The 23696-nt window shown below is 53.3% G+C and overlaps 1 protein-coding gene across 1 annotated transcript; it reads right to left on the bottom strand.

The window, feature by feature from the left end:
- On the bottom strand, positions 1 to 22664 carry LOC139838124 (uncharacterized). Its single transcript, XM_071827480.1, has 5 exons — positions 22301 to 22664; positions 22075 to 22184; positions 21657 to 22033; positions 20954 to 21423; positions 1 to 66 (listed from the first exon to the last, which is right to left on the bottom strand). Exons 1-5 carry the CDS (start codon positions 22601 to 22603, stop codon positions 1 to 3), a joined length of 1326 nt encoding a protein of 441 aa, XP_071683581.1. The 5' UTR covers positions 22604 to 22664.
- Between the last annotated feature and the right edge of the window lie 1032 nt (positions 22665 to 23696).

Here is a 23696-nt window from a genome sequence, read left to right as displayed (position 1 = left end):
CTACTGGTATACCGTCGTTCTTGCCAAGGCAATATCTCGTGCCTCGTCGAGGAGGTCCACAGCATCCTGCAGCGCGATATTGGAAGAGGATTCTGTGTATGCTGTCACCCGAGGAGTTTCAAACCGAACATCGGCTGGTAGAACTGCTTCGGCTCCGTGCACCAAGAAGAATGGGGTGTACTGAGTCGACCTGTTAGGTGTAGTACGCAAACTCCAGAGTACGGATGGTAACTCCTCGACCCAGGCTCCAGCTGCACCTGTAAGGCGTTTCTTGAGGCCATCCCCTATGAGACCGTTGATCCTTTCCACCTGGCCATTGGTCTGTGGGTGGGCCACTGATGCAAACTTCAGCTTGATTCCTCCGTCATCACAAATTTTTTGAAACTCTTTGGAGTCAAAGTTAGTTCCGTTGTCTGTGACGATACTGTGAGGCATACCAAATCGACAGGTTATTCCCTTGAAGAATTGAACTGCTATTTTAGCTTTTTGGTTTCGTACAGGTACTGCCTCGATCCACTTGGTGAATTTGTCGACTGCGACCAGTAGGTACGTGTGTCCTCCAGGTGACGATCTCGGCAGCGGTCCAACTTGGTCGAGTCCCCATTGAGCGAAGGGCCATGCCAGATGTATTGTCATCAGATCCGTCGCAGGGGCGTGCGGCTTTGGTGAAAAACGCTGGCAGGGGTCGCACTTCATGACCAGATTTCGAGCATCCGATGCTGCCGTTGGCCAATAAAATCCCGCCCTGAAGGCTTTTGCTACGAGGGCCCTGCTTCCTGCATGGTGTCCACAGGTTCCTGATGCGTGCAGTTAACACACGTCCGTTGGGAACCCCAAGAGGAAGGTGTGATGCGTACAGTAGCAAGTTTTCCCTCAGAAAGAAACCAAGGTTTATCGAACCAGTAGGAGCCAAGAAGCACGTTGAAGGTTGATGGCGGCGGAGTGTAGTGCGGCGCAACACCAGGGATTCCGGTGCCAACGTGGAACCTGCACAACACAATCAAAGTACTTTGCCCCAACGTAACAGTGAGCTTGTCAATCTCACCGGCTTGCTGTAAACAAATGATTAATTGTATAGTGTGGAAGATGATGTTTGCGAAGAACAGTAAAAAACAAGTATTGCAGTAGATTGTATTTCAGATGTAAAGAATAGGACCGGGGTCCACAGTTCACTAGTGGTGTCTCTCCCATAAGATAAACAGATGTTGGGTGAACAAATTATAGTTGGGCAATTGACAAATAAAGAAGGCATACCAATGCACATACATATATCATGATGAGTACTATGAGATTTAATCAGGGCATTACGACAAAGTACATAGACCGCTATCCAGCATGCATCTATGCCTAAAAAGTCCACTTTCAGGTTATCATCCGAACCCCTTCCGGTATTAAGTTGCAAGCAACAGACAATTGCATTAAGTATGGTGCGTAATGTAATCAACACAAATATCCTTAGACAAAGCATCGATGTTTTATCCCTAGTGGCAACAGCACATCCACAATCTTAGAACTTTCTGTCACTATCCCAGATTCAATGGAGGCATGAACCCACTATCGAGCATAAATACTCCCTCTTGGAGTCATAAGTATCAACTTGGCCAGAGCCTCTACTAGCAACGGAGAGCATGCAAGAACATAAATAACATATATGATAGATTGATAATCAACTTGACATAGTATTCAATATTCATCGGATCCCAACAAACACAACATGTAGCATTACAAATAGATGATCTTGATCTTGATAGGCAGCTCACAAGATCTAACATGATAGCACAATGAGGAGAAGACAACCATCTAGCTACTGCTATGGACCCATAGTCCAGGGGTGGACTACTCACACATCGATCCGGAGGCGATCATGGCGATGAAGAGCCCTCCGGGAGATGATTCCCCTCTCCGGCAGGGTGCCGGAGGCGATCTCCTGAATCCCCCGAGATGGGATTGGCGGCGGCGGCGTCTCTGGAAGGTTTTCCGTATCGTGGCTCTCGGTACTGGGGGTTTCGCGACGAAGGCTTTAAGTAGGCGGAAGGGCAGGTCAGGGGGCGTCACGAGGGACCCACATGCTAGGGCCGCGCGGGCCCAAGCCTGGCCACGCCGCCCTAGTGTGGCGTCGCCCCGTGGCCCCACTTCGTATCTCCCTCGGTCTTCTGGAAGCTTCGTGGAAAAATAAGCCCCTGGGCGTTGATTTCGTCCAATTCCGAGAATATTTCCTTACTAGGATTTCTGAAACCAAAAACAGCAGAAAATAGCAACTGGCTCTTCGGCATCTCGTCAATAGGTTAGTGCCGGAAAGTGCATAGTAATGACATATAATGTGTATAAAACATGTGAGTATCATCATAAAAGTAGCATGGAACATAAGAAATTATGGATACGTTTGGGACGTATCAAGCATCCCCAAGCTTAGTTCCTACTCGCCCTCGAGTAGGTAAATGATAACAAAGATAATTTCTGAAGTGACATGCTATCATAATCTTGATCATACTATTGTAAAGCATATGAGATGAATGCAGCGATTCGAAGCAATGATGAAGATAATGAGTAAACAAATGAATCATATAGCAAAGACTTTTCATGAATAATACTTTCAAGACAAGCATCAATAAGACTTGCATAAGAGTTACTCATAAATCAATAAATTCAAAGTAAAGGTATTGAAGCAACACAAAGGAAGATATAAGTTTCAGCGGTTGCTTTCAACTTCAACATATATATCTCATGGATAATTGTCAACACAAAGTAATATAACAAGTGCAATAGGTAAACATGTAAGAATCAATGCACACAGTTTACACAAGTGTTTGCTTCTAAGATAGAAAGAAGTAGGTAAACTGACTCAACAATAAAGTAGAAGAATGGCCCTTCGCAGAGGGAAGCATGGATTACTATTTTTGTGCTAGAGCTTTTCATTTTGAAAACAAGAAACAATTTTGTCAACGGTAGTAATAAATCATATGTGTTATGTATAAGATATCCTATAAGTTGCAAGCCTCATGCATAGTATACCAATAATGCTCGCACCTTGTCCTAATTAGCTTGGATTAACATGGATTATCATTGCATAACATATGTTTCAACCAAGTGTCATAAAGGGGTACCTCTATGCCGCCTGTACAAAGGTCTAAGGAGAAAGTTCGCATTGGATTTCTCGCTTTTGAGCTTAGACGCTTGAGTCTTCTTAAAATATGCAGGGATGAACCACGGGGGCATCCCCAAGTTTTGACTTTTCACTCTTCTTAATCATATTGTATCATCCTCCTCTCTTGACCCTTGAAAACTTCCTCCACACCAAACTCAAAACAAACTCATTAGAGGGTCAGTGCTTAATTCATATATTCAGAGGTGACATAATCATTCTTAACACTTCTGGACATTGCACAAAGCTACTGAAAGTTAATGGAACAAAGAAATCTATCAAACATAGCAAAACAGGCAATGCGAAATAAAAGGCAGAATCTGTCAAAACAGAACAGTCTGTAAAGACGAAATTTTTAGAGGCACCAGACTTGCTCAGATGAAAATGCCCAAATTGAATGAAAGTTGCTTACATATCTGAGGATCACGCACGTAAATTAGCAGATTTTTCTGAGTTACCTACAGAGAACCATAACCAAATTCGTGACAGCAAGAAATCTGTTTCTGCGCAGTAATCCAAATCTAGTATTGACTTTACTATCAAAGACTTTACTTGGCACAACAATGCAATAAAATAAAGATTAGAAGAGGTTGCTACAGTAGTAACAACTTCCAAGACACAACAAAATAGTAGCAAAATAAAGACATGGGTTATCTCCCAAGAAGTTCTTTCTTTATAGCCATTAAGATGGGCTCAGCAATTTTAATGATGCACTCGCAAGAAATAAGAGTTGAAGCAAAAGAGAGCATCAAGAAGCAAATTCAAAACACATTTAAGCCTAACCCACTTCCTATGAAAAGGAATCTTGTACATAAATAAATTCATGAAGCATAATGCAACAAGCATAGAAAGATAAAACAAGTGTAACTTCAAGATTTTCAGCAAAAAGAGAGGTGTTTTAGTAACATGAAAATTTCTACAACCATATTTTCCTCTCTCATAAAGATTTTCAGTAGCATCATGATCAAACTCAACAATATAACTATCAAATGAAACATTATTATCATGAGCTATATGCATAAAATTATTACTCTCCACATAAGCATAATCAATTTTATTAGTTGTAGTGGGAGTAAATTCAACAAAGTAGCTATCATTATTATTCTCATCAAGTGTAGGAGGCATAGTATAATCATAATAAAATTTACTCTCCATAGTAGGCGGCACCAAAAGACCACTATCATTATAATCATCATAAATAGGAGACGAAGTATCATCAAAGAAAATTTTCTCCTCAATGCTTGGGGGACTAAAAATGTCATGCTCATCAAAACCAGCTTCCCCAAGCTTAGAATTTTCCATATCATTAGCAACAATGGTGTTCAAAGCGTTCATACTAATATCATTGCTACTAGCATACAAATAAGATTCCATAGGTTTTTTAATTTTCGCATCAAACCATCCATGTCTTAACTCAGGAAATAGATTAAAAAGCTCACAGTTGTTTTCTATTATGCCTTACTAGTGAAATCACACAACTTAGTGTTCTCAGGAGTATTCATTTTAACAGTAATAAAGATAAGTAAAGCAAACTAAATAAAGTAAAGTAAAACAAGTAACTAATTTTTTTGTGTTTTTAATATGGAGAACGCAAGCAAAATAGTAAATAAATTAAAGCTAGCAACTATTTTTTTGTGTTTTGTTTTAGTGCAGCAAACAAATAGTAAATAAAATAAAGCAAGACAAAAACAAAGTAAAGAGATTGGAAGTGGGAGACTCCCCTTGCAGCGTGTCTTGATCTCCCCGGCAACGACGCCAGAAAATATGCTTGATGCGTGCAGTTAACACATGTCCGTTGGGAATCCCAAGAGAAAGGTGTGATGCGTACAGTAGCAAGTTTTCCCTCAGAAAGAAACCAAGGTTTATCGAACCAGTAGGAGCCAAGAAGCACGTTGAAGGTTGATGGCGGCGGAGTGTAGTGCGGCGCAACACCAGGGATTCCGGCGCCAACGTGGAACCTGCACAACACAATCAAAGTACTTTGCCCCAACATAACAGTGAGGTTGTCAATCTCACCGGCTTGCTATAAACAAAGGATTAACTGTATAGTGTGGAAGATGATGTTTGCGAAGAACAGTAAAAAACAAGTATTGCAGTAGATTGTATTTCAGATGTAAAGAATAGGACCGGGGTCCACAGTTCACTAGTGGTGTCTCTCCCATAAGATAAACAGATGTTGGGTGAACAAATTACAGTTGGGCAATTGACAAATAAAGAAGGCATAACAATGCACATACATATATCATGATGAGTACTATGAGATTTAATCAGGGCATTACGACAAAGTACATAGACCGCTATCCAGCATGCATCTATGCCTAAAAAGTCCACTTTCAGGTTATCATCCGAACCCCTTCCGGTATTAAGTTGCAAGCAACAAACAATTGCATTAAGTATGGTGCGTAATGTAATCAACACAAATATCCTTAGACAAAGCATCGATGTTTTATCCCTAGTGGCAACAGCACATCCACAACCTTAGAACTTTCTGTCACTGTCCCAGATTCAATGGAGGCATGAACCCACTATCGAGCATAAATACTCCCTCTTGGAGTCACAAGTATCAACTTGGCCAGAGCCTCTACTAGCAACGGAGAGCATGCAAGAACATAAATAACATATATGATAGATTGATAATCAACTTGACATAGTATTCAATATTCATCGGATCCCAACAAACACAACATGTAGCATTACAAATAGATGATCTTGATCATGATAGGCAGCTCACAAGATCTAACATGATAGCACAATGAGGAGAAGACAACCATCTAGCTACTGCTATGGACCCATAGTCCAGGGGTGGACTACTCACACATCGATCCGGAGGCGATCATGGCGATGAAGAGCCCTCCGGGAGATGATTCCCCTCTCCGGCAGGGTGCCGGAGGCGATCTCCTGAATCCCCCGAGATGGGATTGGCGGCGGCGGCGTCTCTGGAAGGTTTTCCGTATCGTGGCTCTCGGTACTGGGGGTTTCGCGATGAAGGCTTTAAGTAGGCGGAAGGGCAGGTCAGGGGGCGTCACGAGGGACCCACACGCTAGGGCCGCGCGGGCCCAAGCCTGGCCGCGCCGCCCTAGTGTGGCGGCGCCCCGTGGCCCCACTTCGTATCTCCCTCGGTCTTCTGGAAGCTTCGTGGAAAAATAAGCCCCTGGGCGTTGATTTCGTCCAATTCCGAGAATATTTCCTTACTAGGATTTCTGAAACCAAAAACAGCAGAAAATAGCAACTGGCTCTTCGGCATCTCGTCAATAGGTTAGTGCCAGAAAATGCATAATAATGACATATAATGTGTATAAAACATGTGAGTATCATCATAAAAGTAGCATGGAACATAAGAAATTATGGATACGTTTGGGACGTATCAGTTCCTTCGTGTATCTCGCGCAACAGTGCTCTTCCATCGTCAATAGCAATACACCTTTGGAAAATACCAGAGATACTGCGCTTGTAGAGTTCACCGTTTACTATGGTGAAGGCTTTCGACCATCTGACGATTCGTCTCGCTTCTACGGGATCCTCCGGCAACTCCTGCTTTGTTAGATACGCTAGGAATGGCCTTGTCCATAGTGGCTCAAGGAGGAGGACTTGTTCGGCAGGAGAAATTGGAGGTTCTTCGGCAGCTTGCTACGGGCTCGCCTCTGATTCGTCAGCCGGCGGTTTTGGAGGTGTCGACACCTTTTCTTTTATCGATCGCTGAATGATCACTTCGTAAAACACTCCGTCTGGGATGGGGGAGCACGTGGACCCGATGTTTGCCAGAGTGTCGGCTTCCTCATTGCTGGCTCTGCCGATATGTTTGAGCTCACATCCTTCAAATTTGGCTTCCATATTTTGATACAGCTGCCGATAGGCGATCATGTTGTCGCTGACCGCGTCACATAAGTTCATCGACTGTTGCACCACCAAGTTTGAGTCTCCATAGATTTCTAGGCGAGTTTCCCCGCACGCCTTCGCCATCTTCATTCTGTGTAGCAGCGCTTCGTATTCCGCTTCATTGTTCATCGGCAGGGAGAAATTCATACGTAGTATGTACTTCATCTTATCTCCCTGTGGTGATATCAATACCACTCCTGCTCCTGCACATGTGCTCCGTTTCGACCCGTCGAAGTACATTATCCATGACCCCGACATGTCGGGTGCTGCTGGTGTCTGTGATTGGATCCAATATGCCCCGAAATCTGGGAGGATTTGGGATTTTATCGCTGTTCGATTAACGTAAGTTATGTCGTGTGGTGCTATCTCGATAGCCCATTGAGACACTCGACCTGTGGCCTCTGGATTAGTCATTATGTTCTTCAGTGGTGCTTCGCTCACGACGATAATCGGGTGCTCTGTGAAGTAGTGTCGTAACTTGCGAGCTGACCTCCATACTGCGTATGCCAGCTTCTGATGATGGGGGTACCTCTGCCTTACAGGTGTGAGCACTTCACTGAGGTAGTAAACAGGCCTCTGCACGCCGTGAACTCTCCCTGCTTCTTCTCGTTCGATGACCAAAACGCTGCTAAAGACTTGTGCTGTTGCGGCTATGTACATAAGCAACGTCTCTTTCTCGCGCGGAGTTACAAGGACTGGGGACGTCGACAAGATTTTCTTCAGGTTGTCGAAGGACTCCTGCACCTCCTTTGTCCACTCGAACTTTTCTGACTTTTTCATCAGGTTGTAGAAGGGCAAAGCTTTCTCTCCTAGCTTGGCGATGAATCTACTGAGCGCTGCTAATCGTCCCGCCAACTGCTGCACTTGGTGCAGATTCTTCGGCGGCTCCATGTCGAGAATAGCTTTGATCTTCAAAGGGTTGGCTTCAATTCCTCTGGCTGAGATGAAGTACCCGAGTACTTGTCCCCCTGGCACTCCGAAGAAACATTTTTTGGGATTCAGCTTGATTTTATACCTGTCTAGGTTGTCGAAAGTTTCTCGCAAATCATCGATGAGAGTGGTGGCGTGCTTCGTCTTCACCACGATGTCGTCGATGTAGACTTCAATGTTCCTCCCAATCTGCTCTCCAAGGCAAGCTTGCATGCAACGTTGATAAGTTTCTCCTGCGTTTTTCAACCCAAAGGTCATGACGTTGTAACAGAAAACGCCGTGTGGGGTGATGAACGCGGTTAGCTCCTGGTCTTCTTTCTTCAATTTGATCTGATTATACCCGGAGTATGCATCAAGAAAGGAGAGACGGTCGCATCCGGCTGTGGAGTCGACTATCTGGTCTATACGGGGTAGCGGGAAGTGATCTTTTGGGCAGTGCTTATTAAGGCTGGTGTAATCGATGGACATGCGGAGGGCGGTCGTGTCTTTTTTCGGCACCATAACAGGATTAGCCACCCATTCGGATTCTTTAAGCTCTCGAATAAATCCTGCCTAGCGGAGTCGACTAACTTCTTCGCCAATTGCTCTTCTTTTTGGTTCAGAAAATCGGTGCATTGATTGCTGTACTGGTTTGGCTGTCGGGTCAACATTGAGGGCGTGCTCAGCAAGTTCCCTGGGAATACCTGGCATATCGGATGGTTCCCATGCAAATATCTCCCAGCGCTCATGGAGGAACTCGATGAGCGCGCCTTCCTATGCATCAGTAAGGTTAGCCGATGTATTGACCGTTTTCTCTGGGTCAGTGGGGTGCACCTGCAGCTTCTTGGCCTCCCTTGCAGCGTCAAACTCGTCGGATCTTACGTGTCGATTGTCGGCTGGTGGTTGCATGTGATCTGTAACGGCGTCGAGTGCGTTGAGTTCTTCCTTGGCTCCGAATTTCGAGGCGATCTTCCGGAAGTCCCTGTCGCAGTTATCTGATCGAGCGAAGCTTCCATGAACGGTTATTGGGGTTCCGTTGTTGCCTGGCATCTTCAGTTTCAGGTACGCATAATGGGGTACGGCCATGAATTTGGCAAATGCGGGCCTGCCGAGGATGGCGTGGTACTGAGATTCCCAGTCAACTACTTCGAACTCGATGTTCTCTTTCCTAAAATTGTTGAGCGTGCCGAAGACTACATCCAATGACGTTTTACCAAGAGAATAAGCGGGTCGAGTCGGTAAAATGCCGTGGAACCCTGTGTTAGATTCTCTTAGCATATCGACTGTTAAACCCATTGCTCTCATTATGCTGGTGTTATCACCGGATTTTAGCCAAATTGGGAGTTGGGCCGTGATTGAGATGGGCTTAGAGGATATGCACATAAAGTGTTTCTGAATCGGCCTCGTGCGAGAGTTTGGGCTAGATTGCCCGTATATATGTACATTATAGTAGATCACGTTTCAGTTTAGAATTAAGAGATAGAGTTTGGTTCATACACAGTTAGGTTTATTCCAAAGATAGAAAGTCTACGGACTATAAATATGTACCTAGGGTTATTGAGAAAGGAGGACGATCACGTTCACAACAAACACAATCTAGGCGCATCGCCACACCTTGTTTCGAGGGTTTCTTCCGGGTAAGCGTCATGCTGCCCAGATCGCATCTTGCGATCTGGGCAGTATCAGTTTATTCGTTGTTTTGTGTTGCTCGTATTGAAGCCTTGTTGATGGCGAGTAATACTGTTATCATACATGTTTTTGGGCTAACATCGATACTTTTCTGATATGTTTACTTAGTTATGCTGCCCCTAAATATCTAGCTGCCTTTGTACCTATCTTAGGTGTAAGGGTAGCATCTTGCTTGGATTTTATTTAGTAGATCTGATCTGTTATGGTTGTTCCTTGTTCTCCAAGGATTAGTTTGATATCCGCATGGTTAGGCCTTGCAAACGGGTTGAACGATCCAGTGGTGCGTAAGGTATGGTTTGCCGATCCAAGAGGAGTTGTTCCGGGAATCGACTCTGTGTTGGTTTTTAGGCCTCTTCTAGGATTAGTTTTCTGTTATCTTTCGTATCTGCCAGGCTCAACTACGCGTAGGACGTTCCAATTATGCGGTGAAAGCCCTAGACTATCGTAGATCGATTTAACTTGGTATTGATCAAGCAGGATCCCCATGTTACCGTAGATCCAATACGAACCATGGGTGAATCGGCTCTTTGAGCTGATTCACAGGGTAACCTGAGAGCCGATCGAGGCTCGGATTTAATGTTTACGTGTCTGCCATGCATGAAACCAATTGAAGCAATCCATCACCTTCCTGACCAGGTATAGGTCAGGTGGCACACCCTCGCAACAGCCAGGACGTGTGCCGGAGTTTTACGGGCCGTCGCCCGAGGGACCAGGGCCCACCAGCAGTTCTGGGAGCCTCCCGGCTCTTCGTGTTGCTCGTCGCTGCCCGCCGGTGGGTTTTGGCAGGCAACACATTCTGGCACGCCCGGTGGGACATTCTATAGCAACTACGTCAACATCTGCAGCTGAGATGGCGGACGGACCAATCACGTACGAAGATCTGCCTGAGGAGCACAAGAAGAAATATGATGATATTAAAGCTGTCTTCATAGCCGATCTCATCGGCTCTTTCGAGAGGACCCGTAAACATGGCATTAGGTGGAAAGGGTTCTCACCCGAAGGCGTTCTCGATGAAGTAGATCTGTCTGTCCCTTCAGAGGAACGCACCAGAGCTCTGCGCCAGGAAGTTAATTACATGGTGGCTCATTCTCTACATCGTCATTCTGAGAGCCTGGTGAACGCTTTCGAGCACATTGCGGTTCGCGTGGTTCAGGAAATCATGAAGCATCAGTACTCTCCGTCAGGGCCTGCCCTAGGGACTCACCAGGGAGAAATACCGTTCCAGACCAGACCGCAGCTGCCATTCACACTTGCAGCTCCAGAGCCACAGGGTTCACCGGCATACGTCGTCTACAGGATTGGTGGTGATCCTGGCGATTGCCAATTCCTGTATGAGCCGCCTAAAGAAATCCCACATGGATACGTGTGCACATACGTGCCGGACTGCAATAACTTGGCGCGCACGAACCAGATTGCAGCAGGAGGGATTTCTGGAGCGGACGCCGATAAACAGGCGTGGCTAGCTAAATATGCCATCGGAACGAGTCATGAAAGCTCAGCCCCTGCAGCTCATACCGTGGAACAAATCAGTACAATTTTGAGAGACCAGTTCGGCATCCTGCCAAAGAGGAGAACAGTCGGCTATTCCAAGCCGTACCCCAACGAATATGATTTGATTCCGCTGCCACCCAAGTATCGGCTCCCTGAGTTCTCAAAGTTCAATGGATCAGAAGGGTCTAGCTCAATTGAGCATGTGAGCCGATATTTGGCAAAGTTGGGCATGATTTCAGCATCGGACCCGTTACGTGTAAGGTTTTTTCCGCAATCTCTCACAGGACCAGCTTTTGGGTGGTACACCTCGTTACCACCAGATTCAGTCCGGACGTGGAAGCAACTGGAAGAGCAGTTTCATGTTCAATATCACTCAGAAGTTACCGAGGCTGGCATTGCCGATCTGGCACAGGTGCGGCAGAAGCGGGGAGAAACGGTGTCGGAATACATTCAGCGTTTCAGGACTGTCAAGAACCGATGTTATTCGGCTCGTTTAACTGAGAAAGAAGCAGTCGATCTGGCAGCGTTGGGCCTCGCAGCGCCGATCAAGGATCTGGCTTTCCAAGTGGAATACAATTCACTGGCGCACATGGTCCAGAAGTTAACATTGTATGAGCAGCGCCACCCAGAATTGTACCAAGAAAAGTTCAAATGCCCGATAGGCCTGGTCGAGACAGAAGAAGTTGGGGACTCTGCAGAAGACCAGGAAATAGCCGTGGCTGAATGGGCTCGGGGGGCAGATCCCGTGTCCTGCAAATGGGTGAAACAACAAGGGCCTGCAAAAGGGTTTGACTTCGATGTAAGCAAAGCTGAGCAGATATTCGATTTATTGCTTAAGGAAAAACAGCTGAAGTTACCCGAAGGCCATAAAATCCCTACGGCGCAAGAAATGAACGGGAGACCGTACTACAAGTGGCATCACTCGTTCACCCATACCACCAATGACTACAAAGAGTTGTGTCGGCAGATCCAAACGGCGATAGAACAAGGCCGTTTGATCCTTGGTCAGTTTGCCATGAAAGTGGACAAGCAACCGTTTTCTGGCGTCAACATGGTGGAAGACAATCACTCCACGAGGCGTCAGCTAGATTTCTCGTTCGATGTTAACAAGGCAGGGCCTGTATACTGATGTCTACGGGTGCTTCTATTCTTGTAGACAGTGTTGGGCCTCCAAGAGCAGAGGTTTGTAGAACAGCAGCAAGTTTCCCTTAAGTGGATCACCCAAGGTTTATCGAACTCAGGGAGGAAGAGGTCAAAGATATCCCTCTCATGCAACCCTGCAACCACAAAGCAAGAAGTCTCTTGTGTCCCCAACACACCTAATAGGTGCACTAGTTCGGCGAAGAGATAGTGAAATACAAGTGGTATGAATGAATATGAGCAGTAGTACGGCGCCAGAAAAGTGCTTGCTAGCGTGCAGTTGATGGTAGTAATATTGCAGGAAGTAAAGAAGCAGCAAAACAGTAAACAAGCAGCGATATCAGTATTTAGGAACAAGGCCTAGGGATCATACTTTCACTAGTGGACACTCTCAACATTGATCACATAACAGAATAAATAGATAGATGCTAGACTCTACACTCTCTTGTTGGATGATGAACACCACTAACTGTGTAGGATTACACGAACCCTCAATGCCGGAGTTAACAAGCTCCACAATATTCAATGTTAATATTTAAATAACCTTAGTGTCGGGGGGAAGACCCCGGATAGGGCAATGGACGCGGAGCAGCCGGCTGGCCGCTGGCCGGCTCGCGGCAAAGGCCGGCTGAGGAGCAGCCGGCTGGCGCCGTGGCCGGCTGGTCCGGAAGCCGGCTGGCTCTAGGTCCTAGTCGGCCTGGCTACGGCCACCAATGCTGTAGCTGGGCCGGCTTCTACAAGCCATATCCGACTGGGGTTTGTACCTCAGACCGACTCGAGGCTGGCGAGTCTTGCACTGGAAGGAACCGGGTTGGTGGTCCGGGTTCCTAAAGTCCACGCTGACTCCATCTTCCGTAAAGCGCGGGGCACTGTGGAGCAATAGTGCCACGCGCCGGACAGGCCGTCAGAGCTTACGACAACCCGTACTGGCTACAGTGGCTGACGGCGACAGGGACGCCTCCTCTCCATACCGCTGACCGCAGGCGACCGGATGGGACAGGCCACGATGCCTCAACGGCTCCTGACGTCACCGCCTCGGGAAGGAGCGGAAGCCGGAGCCGGCCAAGCCGGCCAGTAAACTATAGGGTCTTATATGTAAAGTGCCGGCGCCTATATAAGCCGCACTACCCCCTCTCGTGCAGGGGATCGATCATTTATTGCTTCCTCCCACCTACAGAGCTGCCCTGGGAGAGAGACCATCATCTCCCTTAGCCTCTCAGGAGCAGCCGGACACAGCTCTAGGAGCACCGTTGTATTGTGTGATCATCATATACACTCATAGCAGGAGTAGAGGTTTTACCTCCATCGGAGGGCCTCGAACCTGGGTACGTCGCCGTGTCGCTCGTGCCCATACCCGCATCCGGATACCGCCGTGAGATCCCTCAGGAACCACTTCGATTAGCCACCCTATGGCATATGCCGTGACGATACCACGACATTTGGCGCCCACCGTGGGGCCTTCAGCATCCTCGGCCGGTGTCTTCATCCGGACGGGCCTCACCATCACCACCGGCGAGCGAGTCGCTTCAGGCTTGATCTGGAGATTCGGCTCCCTCGACTGCGTCAGCGACAACGCTGGCTGCTTCGCTGACCGGCCCTTCCCAGCCGGCGGCAGCGTCATCTCCTTCGGCGGCCGCGACGTCTACGTCGTCACCGTCGCGCCGCCGCGCTACCCGCGGCAGGTGCTGCGCTGCGCTAGCCCTCCTCCGCGAGCCGGCAGCAGCGCTCCCGCCAGCCCCGCCGTCGTGCAAGTCATGATGGCTGGCGAGGAGCCCCCCGTCAAGAACCCGCGCACCGTGGCCCCGGCACTGGAGCGCAACATCGACCCCAACGCCTCCGGCTCAGGCGCCAGGCCGCCACCGCCACCGTCCCGGCTGGACGAAGTCCGGGCAAAGCTGAGCACGCCGCTCACGCTCGCGGAGACCCCACCGCTATCGAGGCGGATTTGGAGGCGCACCGCCGGCTCCTCCTCAAGCAAACCGAAGAACTGGCTGCTGCTAAGCGCCAGATGGAGATCACCCAGCGCGAGTACAACCGCGCCCACGGCCTCACTCCAGGCGGCGACGAGCCAAGCCGAGCCGGTCACGTCCGCCGCAGGGGCCGCGACCTTGGCGCCGAGATCGCCCGCGACGGCGCTCCTTCGCCGGCTCCGTCCGCAGAGCTGCCCGTCTACAACACCCCCGACAAGAACATGCGCGCGGCAGAAGCCGCCGCAGAAGAGCTGAACCGCCTTGAAGGCGAAGAGTTACGCCGCCAGACCAAGCGGGTGACTGAGCTGCTCAACGCAGCCAACAGGCAGATCGCCGACCCCAGGTATGTCAATGCCCCCAGAGCTTCTCACGCTCGTGGCGCCGCGGGCAACGACAGGGAAGGCGCCAGGGACACGGCCGAGTCCGCCTCCCCAGCACCAAGCCGGCGCCATGATTCCCGGGCCACGCACGCAAGTTCGGGCCGGCCGAGCCACCAGCCGAGCGGCGCGAGCCGCAGCCGGCCTCCACCAAGCCGATACCAGGAGCAAGACTCCGAGCCCCGCCGCCCGGCACCGGCCGGCTCGAAGCAGCCGGCACACGCCAGCCGGCACGTTCCCGGCTGGGCCCCCGCATCGAGCCCACCGACGCCAGAGACCGCCTCGACCGGCTGGTCGAATCCCGCATCGCGGAAGAGGAGGCGCCGGCTTGCCCCAAGTGCTTCGGGCCCCGCATCGCCAACGAGCCCGTGCTCGACGGCTTCCAGCTCCCCGCGACACGCCCAAGTACGACGGCACCGCCAAGCCGGAGGACTGGTTGCTTGACTACTCCACCGCAGTCGGCATCTCGCGGGGCAACAAGCGGTGGGCGGTACGCTACTCCCCCCTGATGCTAGTCGGCTCCGCCCGCACAGCTCAACAACCTGCCAGCCGGCAGCATTAACGGCTGGCTGGATTTCGAAGAGGCCTTCGTCGGCAACTTCACCGGCACCTACCGCCGGCCGGGTCGCCTCGGCAGCTGGAGATGTGCAAGCAGGGCCCGGACGAGACGGATCGCGCGTACCTGACGCGCTGGTGCGAGATGCGCAACTCCTGCGAGGGCGTGCACGAGATCCAGGCCATCAGCTTCTTCATGGGAGGCTGCCGGCCAAACACCATGCTGTGGCACAAGCTGCGCCGCAGTGACCCCAAGTCGATGGCCGCCTTGATGGCCATCGCGGACAAATACGCGCTGGCTGAAGAAGCCGGCAAGGCGCCGGCTGACCCAGCACCGGCTCCCTCCAAGCGGGACCATCACAAGTCGGCTGAGCACAAGCCGGCAGACGGCGCCTCTCATGGCAGCCGGCGGGATAACTACCGCGGCAAGCGTCACAGCGACCAGCCGGACCGCCGGTACGGCTCCGCCCACGTAGCCGCCGTGGCAGACAACGCGGCAGGCGGCAGCCGCCGCCAGAAGCAAGACCGGCAGTGGAAGCCGAAGTACACCTTTGAGCAGATGCTTGACTCGCCGTGCAAGTACCACAGCGGCAAGAACCCCTCCAACCACCTCACCCACGACTGCCACTTCATGAAGCGGCTGACAAGCGGTGAACCCCTCCCGCCTCCCCCCCCCCGCCCCCACCAGCTGGCGGGCCGGGTGGCCAAGCCGGCGCAGAGAACGCCAACCTCGAGCACCACGAGGCTAACCAAGTGCACCATGGCGGCCGATATCTGGCCGAAGACGCCACCTACATCATCTTCACCTCCGAGCCCGAGGACAGGACGAGCCAAGAGCGCCGTTCCCTTGAGGTCAACGCGGTCATACCGCCGGTCCCCCAGTACCTAAACTGGTCAGAGCAGGCCATCACCTTTGATCGCCGCGATACACCGGCTGTCCTGCCGAAGCCGGGCAGCTACGCCATGGTCCTCGACCCCACCATCGGCACAACCCGGCGCAGCGTGCGTTTTTCGCGCGTCCTCATCGACGGCGGCAGCAGCATCAACATCCTCTACCGCGACACCGCCCGCAAGCTGGGCATCCAGGAGGCCGAGTTGCGCCCCACCCCCACCGTTTTCCATGGCATCGTGCCAGGCCATTGCTGCCAGCCGATCGGCCGGATCACGCTGGAGGTGATGTTCGGGAAGCCGGACCACTTCCGCACCGAGAGAATCGAGTTCGAGGTGGTGGACCTCGTGAGTCCCTACCACGCGCTCCTGGGCAGGCCGGCCCTGACCAAGTTCATGGCGGTGCCCCACTATGGGTACCTGAAGATGAAGCTGCCTGGCCCCAAGGGGGTCATCACCGTAGCCGGCGACTATCGCCGCTCCATGGACTGCGCCACGCAGAGCTCCAAGATGGCCCAGACGCTGGTCATCGCCACTGAGAAGCAGCTCATCCACGACGCCGTCGCCCTCGCCAAAGCCGCGCGGACAGACATGCCGGCTGCGGGCAACCCGGCTGGGACGACTCACTTCCAGCCGGCCGACAACACCAAGAAGATCCTGCTGGACCCGGCGCAGCCGGACAAGTTCGTCACCATCGGTGCCGGCTTGAGCAAGAAATAGGAAAGCGAGCTCACTAGCTTCCTCCGTGAGAATCGGGACATCTTCGCATGGACTACAAGAGACATGCCGGGTGTGCCGAGGGAGTTGGCTGAGCACCACCTCCACGTCCGGCCTGAAGCCAAGCCGGTGAAGCAGCCTCTCAGGCGCTTCGCCGAAGAACGAAGGAAGGCCATCGGTGAAGAAATCGCCCGGCTCCTAGCTGCCGGCTTCATCATGGAAGTGCTGCACCCGGACTGGTTGGCGAACCCGGTCCTGGTCTTGAAGAAGAACGGCTCCTGGCGCATGTGTATCGACTACACCAGCCTGAACAAGGCGTGCCCGAAGGACCCCTTCCCCCTGCCGCGCATAGATCAAGTTATAGACTCGACTGCCGGCTGTGAACTGTTGTCTTTCCTAGATGCCTATTCAGGCTACCACCAGATTCCTTTGAATCCGGATGATCAAATAAAGACTTCGTTCATTACCCCGTATGGGGCTTACTGCTACACGACTATGCCGTTCGGCTTGAAAAATGCAGGCGCCACCTACCAAAGGTGCATGCAAAAATGCTTGCAGGATCAAATCGGCAGAAACGTTCACGCATATGTGGATGATGTCGTTGTAAAGACCAAGGAGACGACTACCCTCCTTGATGACCTGAGAGAAACCTTCACCAATCTGAGAAGATTCCGGATGAAGCTCAACCCGGCCAAGTGCACATTCGGCGTGCCGTCTGGCCAGCTCCTTGGCTACCTCGTCTCTCAGCGAGGGATCGAAGCCAACCCGGACAAGATCAGTGCCCTGGAGAAGATGGAACTGCCGCAGTGCCTCAAGGACGTCCAGAAGTTTGCTGGCTGCCTGGCTTCCTTGAGCCGCTTCGTCAGCCGGCTGGGGGAGAAGGCACTGCCCCTGTATCAATTAATGAAGAAGGCGGACAAATTCATCTGGTCACCGCAGGCGGATGAGGCTTTCCGTGACTTGAAGCGCGTGCTTTCAACCGCGCCAATCCTTGCAACGCCGGCTTCAATGGAGCCGATGCTGTTGTACATCGCAGCCACCAACCGAGTGGTTAGCGTTGTCCTGGTGGTGGAGCGCAAAGAAGCCGGCAGGGAGCAGCTGGTCCAACGCCCAGTCTACTACCTTAGCGAAGTGCTCTCCCAGTCGAAGCAAAACTACCCCCACTACCAGAAGGTCACCTACGGCGTCTACATGGCAGCCAAGAAGCTGAAGCACTACTTCCAAGAGCACCCCATCAAGGTGGTTGCCACAGCGCCCTTGGCGGAAATCATAGGCAGCAAGGATGCCAACGGCCGGGTTGCCAAGTGGGCCCTGGAGCTAGCCGCCCACACCATCCTCTACGAGCCACGCACAGCCATCAAGTCGCAGATCCTCGCGGACTTCTTCGTCGACTGGGCTGAGATGCAGTACCTGCCGCCTGTGCCGGATTCCACACATTGGGAGATGCACTTCGACGGCTCGAAGATGCGCGACGGCTTGGGAGCCGGCATCGTCATCACCTCTCCTAAGGGAGACCGGCTGGACTACGTCCTGCAGATCCACTTCGCCGCATCCAACAATGTGGCGGAGTATGAAGCGCTCATTCATGGGCTGAAGCTGGCCAAGGAGATTGGCGTGCGTCGCATACTTTGCTTCGGCGACTCCGACTTGGTCATACAGCAAGCATCTGGCGACTGGGACGCGAAGGATGCCAACATGGCCTCATACCGCTTCCATGTCCAGCAGTTATCCGGCTTCTTCGACGGCTGCGAATTCCACCATGTGCCACGAGCAAACAACGAGGCGGCTGATGCCCTGTCCAAGATTGGCTCAACCCGGCAAGCCATTCCGCCGGGTGTCGCCTTGGCGGTCCTCAAGAAGCCGTCCATCATACCGTCACCGGACTCGGATTCAATATTCATGCCGGCTGACCCGGGGGCTGCTCAGCCGAACCCGGGGGCTTCATCGCCCAAGTCGGGGGCTAACAAGCCGAACCCGCCGGCTACCACGCCGAACCCGGGGGCTTCATCGCCCAAGTCGGGGGCTAACAAGCCGAACCCGCCGGCTACCACGCCGAACCCGGGGACTTCTCAGTCCAACCCGGGGGCTTCATCGCCAAACTCGGGGGCTAGCAAGCCGAACCCGCCGGCTAGCAAGCCGAACCCGGCGACCATACAGTCGAATCCGGAAGCTCCCACGCAGGAGGCCCTGTTGGTCAGCGTATTCGAGATAAGATGCGTACCTTCATGGGCACAAGAATTCCTCTCCTACCTCACCGACGGTGTGCTGCCTGATGATAGAGTCCAGGCCAGGCAGATTGAGAGAAGGGCCAAGGCCTATACCATCATCAACCACCAGCTGTACAAACGCAGCGTAAGTGGGGTGTTCCAGCGGTGCGTCGAGCCAGCTGAAGGGATTGAACTCCTACGGGAAATCCATCAAGGAGAGTGCGGACATCACGCCTCATCCAGAGCCATAGTGGCCAAAGCCTTCCGGCACGGTTTTTACTGGCCGACTGCGCTCAGAGACGCAGAAGAGTTGGTGAAGAAGTGCAACGGCTGTCAGCGCTTCGCAAAGCAGAGACACCAGCCGGCTTCCGCCTTGAAAACCATCCCCATCACATGGCCATTTGCCGTATGGGGCTTGGATATGGTAGGCCCATTCAGAACGGCGCGAGGCGGCATGACACATCTCCTGGTGATGATTGACAAATTCACCAAGTGGATCGAAGCCAAGCCAATCAAGAAACTGGACGGGTCCACAGCCGTCACATTCCTCAAGGAAATCATTGTAAGATTCGGCTACCCCCACACCATCATCACTGACAATGGCAGCAACTTCTCCCAAGGCATCTTCTCTCGCTATTGCGGGGAAATGGGGATCCGGATGGCCCTATCTTCTGTGGCGCACCCAGAGTCCAACGGACAAGTGGAAAAGGCTAACGGCTTAGTCCTAGCCGGCATCCGGCCCCGGCTGGTGGAGCCGCTCGAGCGAACAGCCGGCTGCTGGATTGAAGAGTTGCCCAATGTGCTGTGGAGCCTGCGCACAACGACAAACCGCTCAGTCGGCTTCACACCATTCTTCCTCGTATACGGGGCCGAAGCCGTCCTGCCGACTGATATCGAGCACGACGCGCCAAGGATCAAGCTCTACACAGAAGCCGAAGCCAAAGAAGCTCGCGAAGATGGAGTTGACCTGGTCGAAGAGGCCCGGCTGCTGGCTGCTTCTAGATCTACTATCTACCAGCAAAGCCTCCGACGCTATCACAGCCGGAAGGTCCAGCCCTTAGCATTCCGAGAAGGAGACCTAGTGCTCCGGCTGATCCAGCGGACAGCCGGACAGCATAAGCTGTCATCCCCATGGGAGGGTCCCTTCATCGTGAGCAAGGCAGTAGGCAATGATTCCTACTATCTCATAGATGCCCAAGAGGCTAGAGAAAACAAGCCGGACAAGGCTGACGAGGAGACTAAACGTCCCTGGAATGTCAGGCTACTCCGCCCATTTTACACATGAGAGCAGGAATGTATGTATCCCTTGTATCCCTTTTGTGAGCTATGAAAAAGCATGCGCCAAGAGCGCCGTTTCCGACAAGTTTTTCGCACACTTTACCTTGTTTCGCCAATTGGCTTGAACCCTCTCACGCGGTCGGCTCAGTAACGTGATCCGGTTTCCGACAGCCGGCTTCCGATCCAGCTACAGACCGCAACCCGGCTGTCCGGCTGGCGGGAGTAAGGCCTAGGGAGCCGGCACGAGAAAAACGACTAAGGGAAAGAGTAAGAGCGAGTTGACTTGCAACTTTTCATATAAGTGCCGGATTGCCGAATTCAGCTCGTTCGACCGAAATACTGTCGGCCTCACCCAGCGGCCCGCTCTTGATCCGGCGACGGATCGCAAGTCGGATGTATGACCGGCAAGAGCACAGCCAAAGAGTGGGGCAGATGGGAAAAAGCGAACGAGTCGAAAGAAAGCAACTCGGCACACAAATGAATAACCAACACATTAAAGTGTGACATAATTAAAGGGCGATAATATTCATACATCTGCACCCGGCATCCCGGGGATTTAATAAATTGTCTTGGCAAAAGAACAACTGAAAACCAGGTAATCTAAGCCGGAGGGGCATCAGCGGAGCCGGCTGCCGGGTCGTCCTCGGGCGCGTCTTCCGCCTCCTCATCTTCCATGTAATCTTCATCGGATGGAGGAGGATTCGGGTCCGCGACGAAGGCGCCCTTGTCGACGAAGTCGGCGATGGCGCTGGCTCGGGCAAGACGGGCGGCCTTGAGATCGGCTGGGAGCTTGTCCTCCACGCCGGCTCGCCGGAACTGGAGCTGCCCCAGGTCCACCTCGTTGTACCAAGAGAGGATGAAGGACAGCGCCATGTCGGCGCCAGCGCGCGTGGCCAACTCCTTCCAGTCGAGGAAGCGGTCCGGCGCCCGCTCCATCAAAGAGATGAGGCCGGAGATATCCTGCGGCACCGCCTCTTCAGGCCACAGCATTGGCACCAGCTCTTCAGCCGCCTTCCGAAGCTCCCAGCCGAGCTTGGTGATGGGCTCGATGCGGGCAGCCATGGATGCCATGTGGTCCTCCATGGAGAAGTACTCCGAGCTGCCCTCGCCGGTCTCCCGCCTCCTGGAGTCGCGCGCGACGCCAACGGCTGCTAAAGCCGCGTCCTGCGTCTCCGGGAAGGCCGCTGCAAGAAGAAGCAAGTCAGAAACCATCGAAGCCGAAATAAGCTGAAAAATGCAAATTTTCGAAGTCCTAAGCCAAAAGGAAAAGCCTGGCGGCAGCCGGCGAGAACCGACTGCCACCAGCCCGAAGATGGCGATAGCGAAGAAAGAAGTTTCTGCTGCCGACTGCCAACGAAAGACGGCAGCCGACAGCCGAAAGCCGGCAAAGGGGAAAGGAACATAGAGATGCACTCACCCGCCAAGCCGCGATCAAGCGCGCTAAACTCGTCGGTCCAGCGCTTGGCGGTAGCCGTCAGCTCCGTGGACTTAGCGGTGACCTCCTCCTGCAGCACAAGCCGCTGCTTCTCCACCTCCGTCAGCCGCCGGCTCAGATCATCCACCTTCTCCTTCTCCGCCGTCCTGAGGGAGTTGAGCTCGGCGAGATGGTTCTGCTCCAGCAGGCGCAGCCGCGTCAACTCCTGCTCAGCCAGCTTGAGCTTGCCGGCGGCGGATCGGCCCGCCTCCTCGCTCTCGGCGCACTGGGCGCGAGCGGCTCGGAGATCCGACTCCAGCTGCGGGACCTTGGCGGCTTCAACTGCGAGGCGGCCGGAAAGAAATGTCAGCCAACCAAGACTAAAAAGAAAATAAGACATCGAGTCGAGAGAAGCAAGAGCTTACCCTTGGCAGCTTCCAGCTCACGGGCCAAGTCGGCCCGGTCCAGCTTGGCCTTGTGGTAATGGGTGACGGCGCGATTATACAGAGTGGTGCGCCGGTCCATCACAGCCTAAGGAAAAGAGAAAGTCAGTCGCACAGGCTAAACCCGGGCCGGCTTCAAGCAGCCGGCCCATGCCTCGGAGGGCTACCAGGATAATAATCAGATCAAAAACGGACGAAGCTTACCTTGCCGGCTTCCTCCACCTTGGCAACATTAGCCGCGGCCTCGGCTGCCCTGGCCTTGAGGTTGGCCTGCAGGCTGGAGAAGAACATCTCCACCGACGCCTGGCCGGGGTTCCCCTCCCGGCTGGTCACCTCGTAGGAGTCGGCGCGGAGCCACGCCTGCTCCATGGTGGCAGCCGAGCCGAGGCTGGAGTCGGAGGCGGACGGCACCTGAAGAAGAAGTGCGCCCTTGGCCACATGCAGGCCCTGCGGCGACGCCGATGGGGTCTCCGTCCTCACCAGCGCACGCGAGTCGGCGCCCTCCATGCGCGCCGGCTCGTCCCTCGCCAGTTCCTGCCTGGCCGGCTCCTCTGTCGTCGGCTGCGGCGGTGGCGTCGCTCGGCGCAGCGGATGGCCCAGCCGGCGCAGCCATCTCCGGCGCCGGGGCGCCTCCGGCTCTCATCCAGCTCCACCACGCTGGGCCGGGTGCCGGCTCCGGCCGCGAGCGGCGCAGCCCTGCCGGCTCCGGTTCCCGGAGCAGCCCCACGGGCTCCGGCTCCGGTTGAAGGCGGCATGCCCCGCCCGGCCCTGGCCGGCTGGGTCTAGAAGACGTGTCCGGCGCGGGAACATATCGTCCAGCGTCGGCTGCCGCGGCGGGTCGGCCCGCGTGCCGCGATCAGGCGCTGAGGCCAGCGGCACGGCAAAGGAAGGTGCCCCTGCGGGAGGCGGAGTACCCGCAGGCGGCGGCGGCGTAGGTGCGCGCGAGGAAGGCTGCGGCGTCTGCTCCCTCCTCTGGCGCGGAAGCGGCGACACAACGCGTGGAGCTTGCCGGGAGCCGCCGCCCTGGGCAAACTTGATAGGGGCCCTAGCCGGATAAACAGAGAAAAGATAAGCATAAAAGTAAGGAAAGAAAAGGAATCAAACAAGAAAAAGAAGGAGAACTCACCCGGCCTGCTCCGGAACCTTCTTCGGCTGCTGCCGGCGCTGCTTCTTCGCCTTCGCCTCCCAGGCGGCGGTGGAGCCGGCTCGCTTTGTGCCCTTGGGCGCCGAAGTCGCCGTGGTGCTGGGCGGCCTCGTGCGAAGAGGCACGGCGGGGATTGGCCCCGTGGCGGACGTCGCCGGCTCCTCCTCCTCCTGCTGCTCTGGTGAAGGGGGCGGATTGTGCTCCCCCTGGCCGCCTAGATCGGGCGCCTGCAGCAGGTCATCGTCGCCGGCTTGGTCGCCGGCTTGGTCAGCCGGATCGACGTGATCCGGCGTCCACCTCCTCGTCGCCAGGTCGCCGTCCTCGGCGTTCTGGCGCTCAAAGAGCTAGAAAGACAGAAAAAGCATGAGCAAATAACAAGCCGGAAGTCGGCAGAAGAAAAAGGAAGTCGGCCTCGCAGCCGCAAGCCGGAAATTGGCAAAGACACGAGGCTTACCT

Source organism: Lolium perenne, chromosome 3 (assembly GCF_019359855.2).
Source record: "Lolium perenne isolate Kyuss_39 chromosome 3, Kyuss_2.0, whole genome shotgun sequence".
NCBI lineage: Eukaryota > Viridiplantae > Streptophyta > Magnoliopsida > Poales > Poaceae > Lolium > Lolium perenne.
This window is presented reverse-complemented; position numbering and strand designations above follow the sequence as displayed.

Coding starts and splice junctions, on each gene's coding strand:
- LOC139838124 (XM_071827480.1), bottom strand. CDS start 22,603: ATGGAGGGCGCCGACTCGCGTGCGCTGGTGAGGACGGAGACCCCATCG. Junction 21,424..21,656: donor GCTTGATCGCGGCTTGGCGG/GTGAGTGCATCT, acceptor TTCTTCTTGCAG/CGGCCTTCCCGGAGACGCAG. Junction 67..20,953: donor TCGTCGACAAGGGCGCCTTC/GTCGCGGACCCG, acceptor ATCGCGCTGCAG/GATGCTGTGGACCTCCTCGA.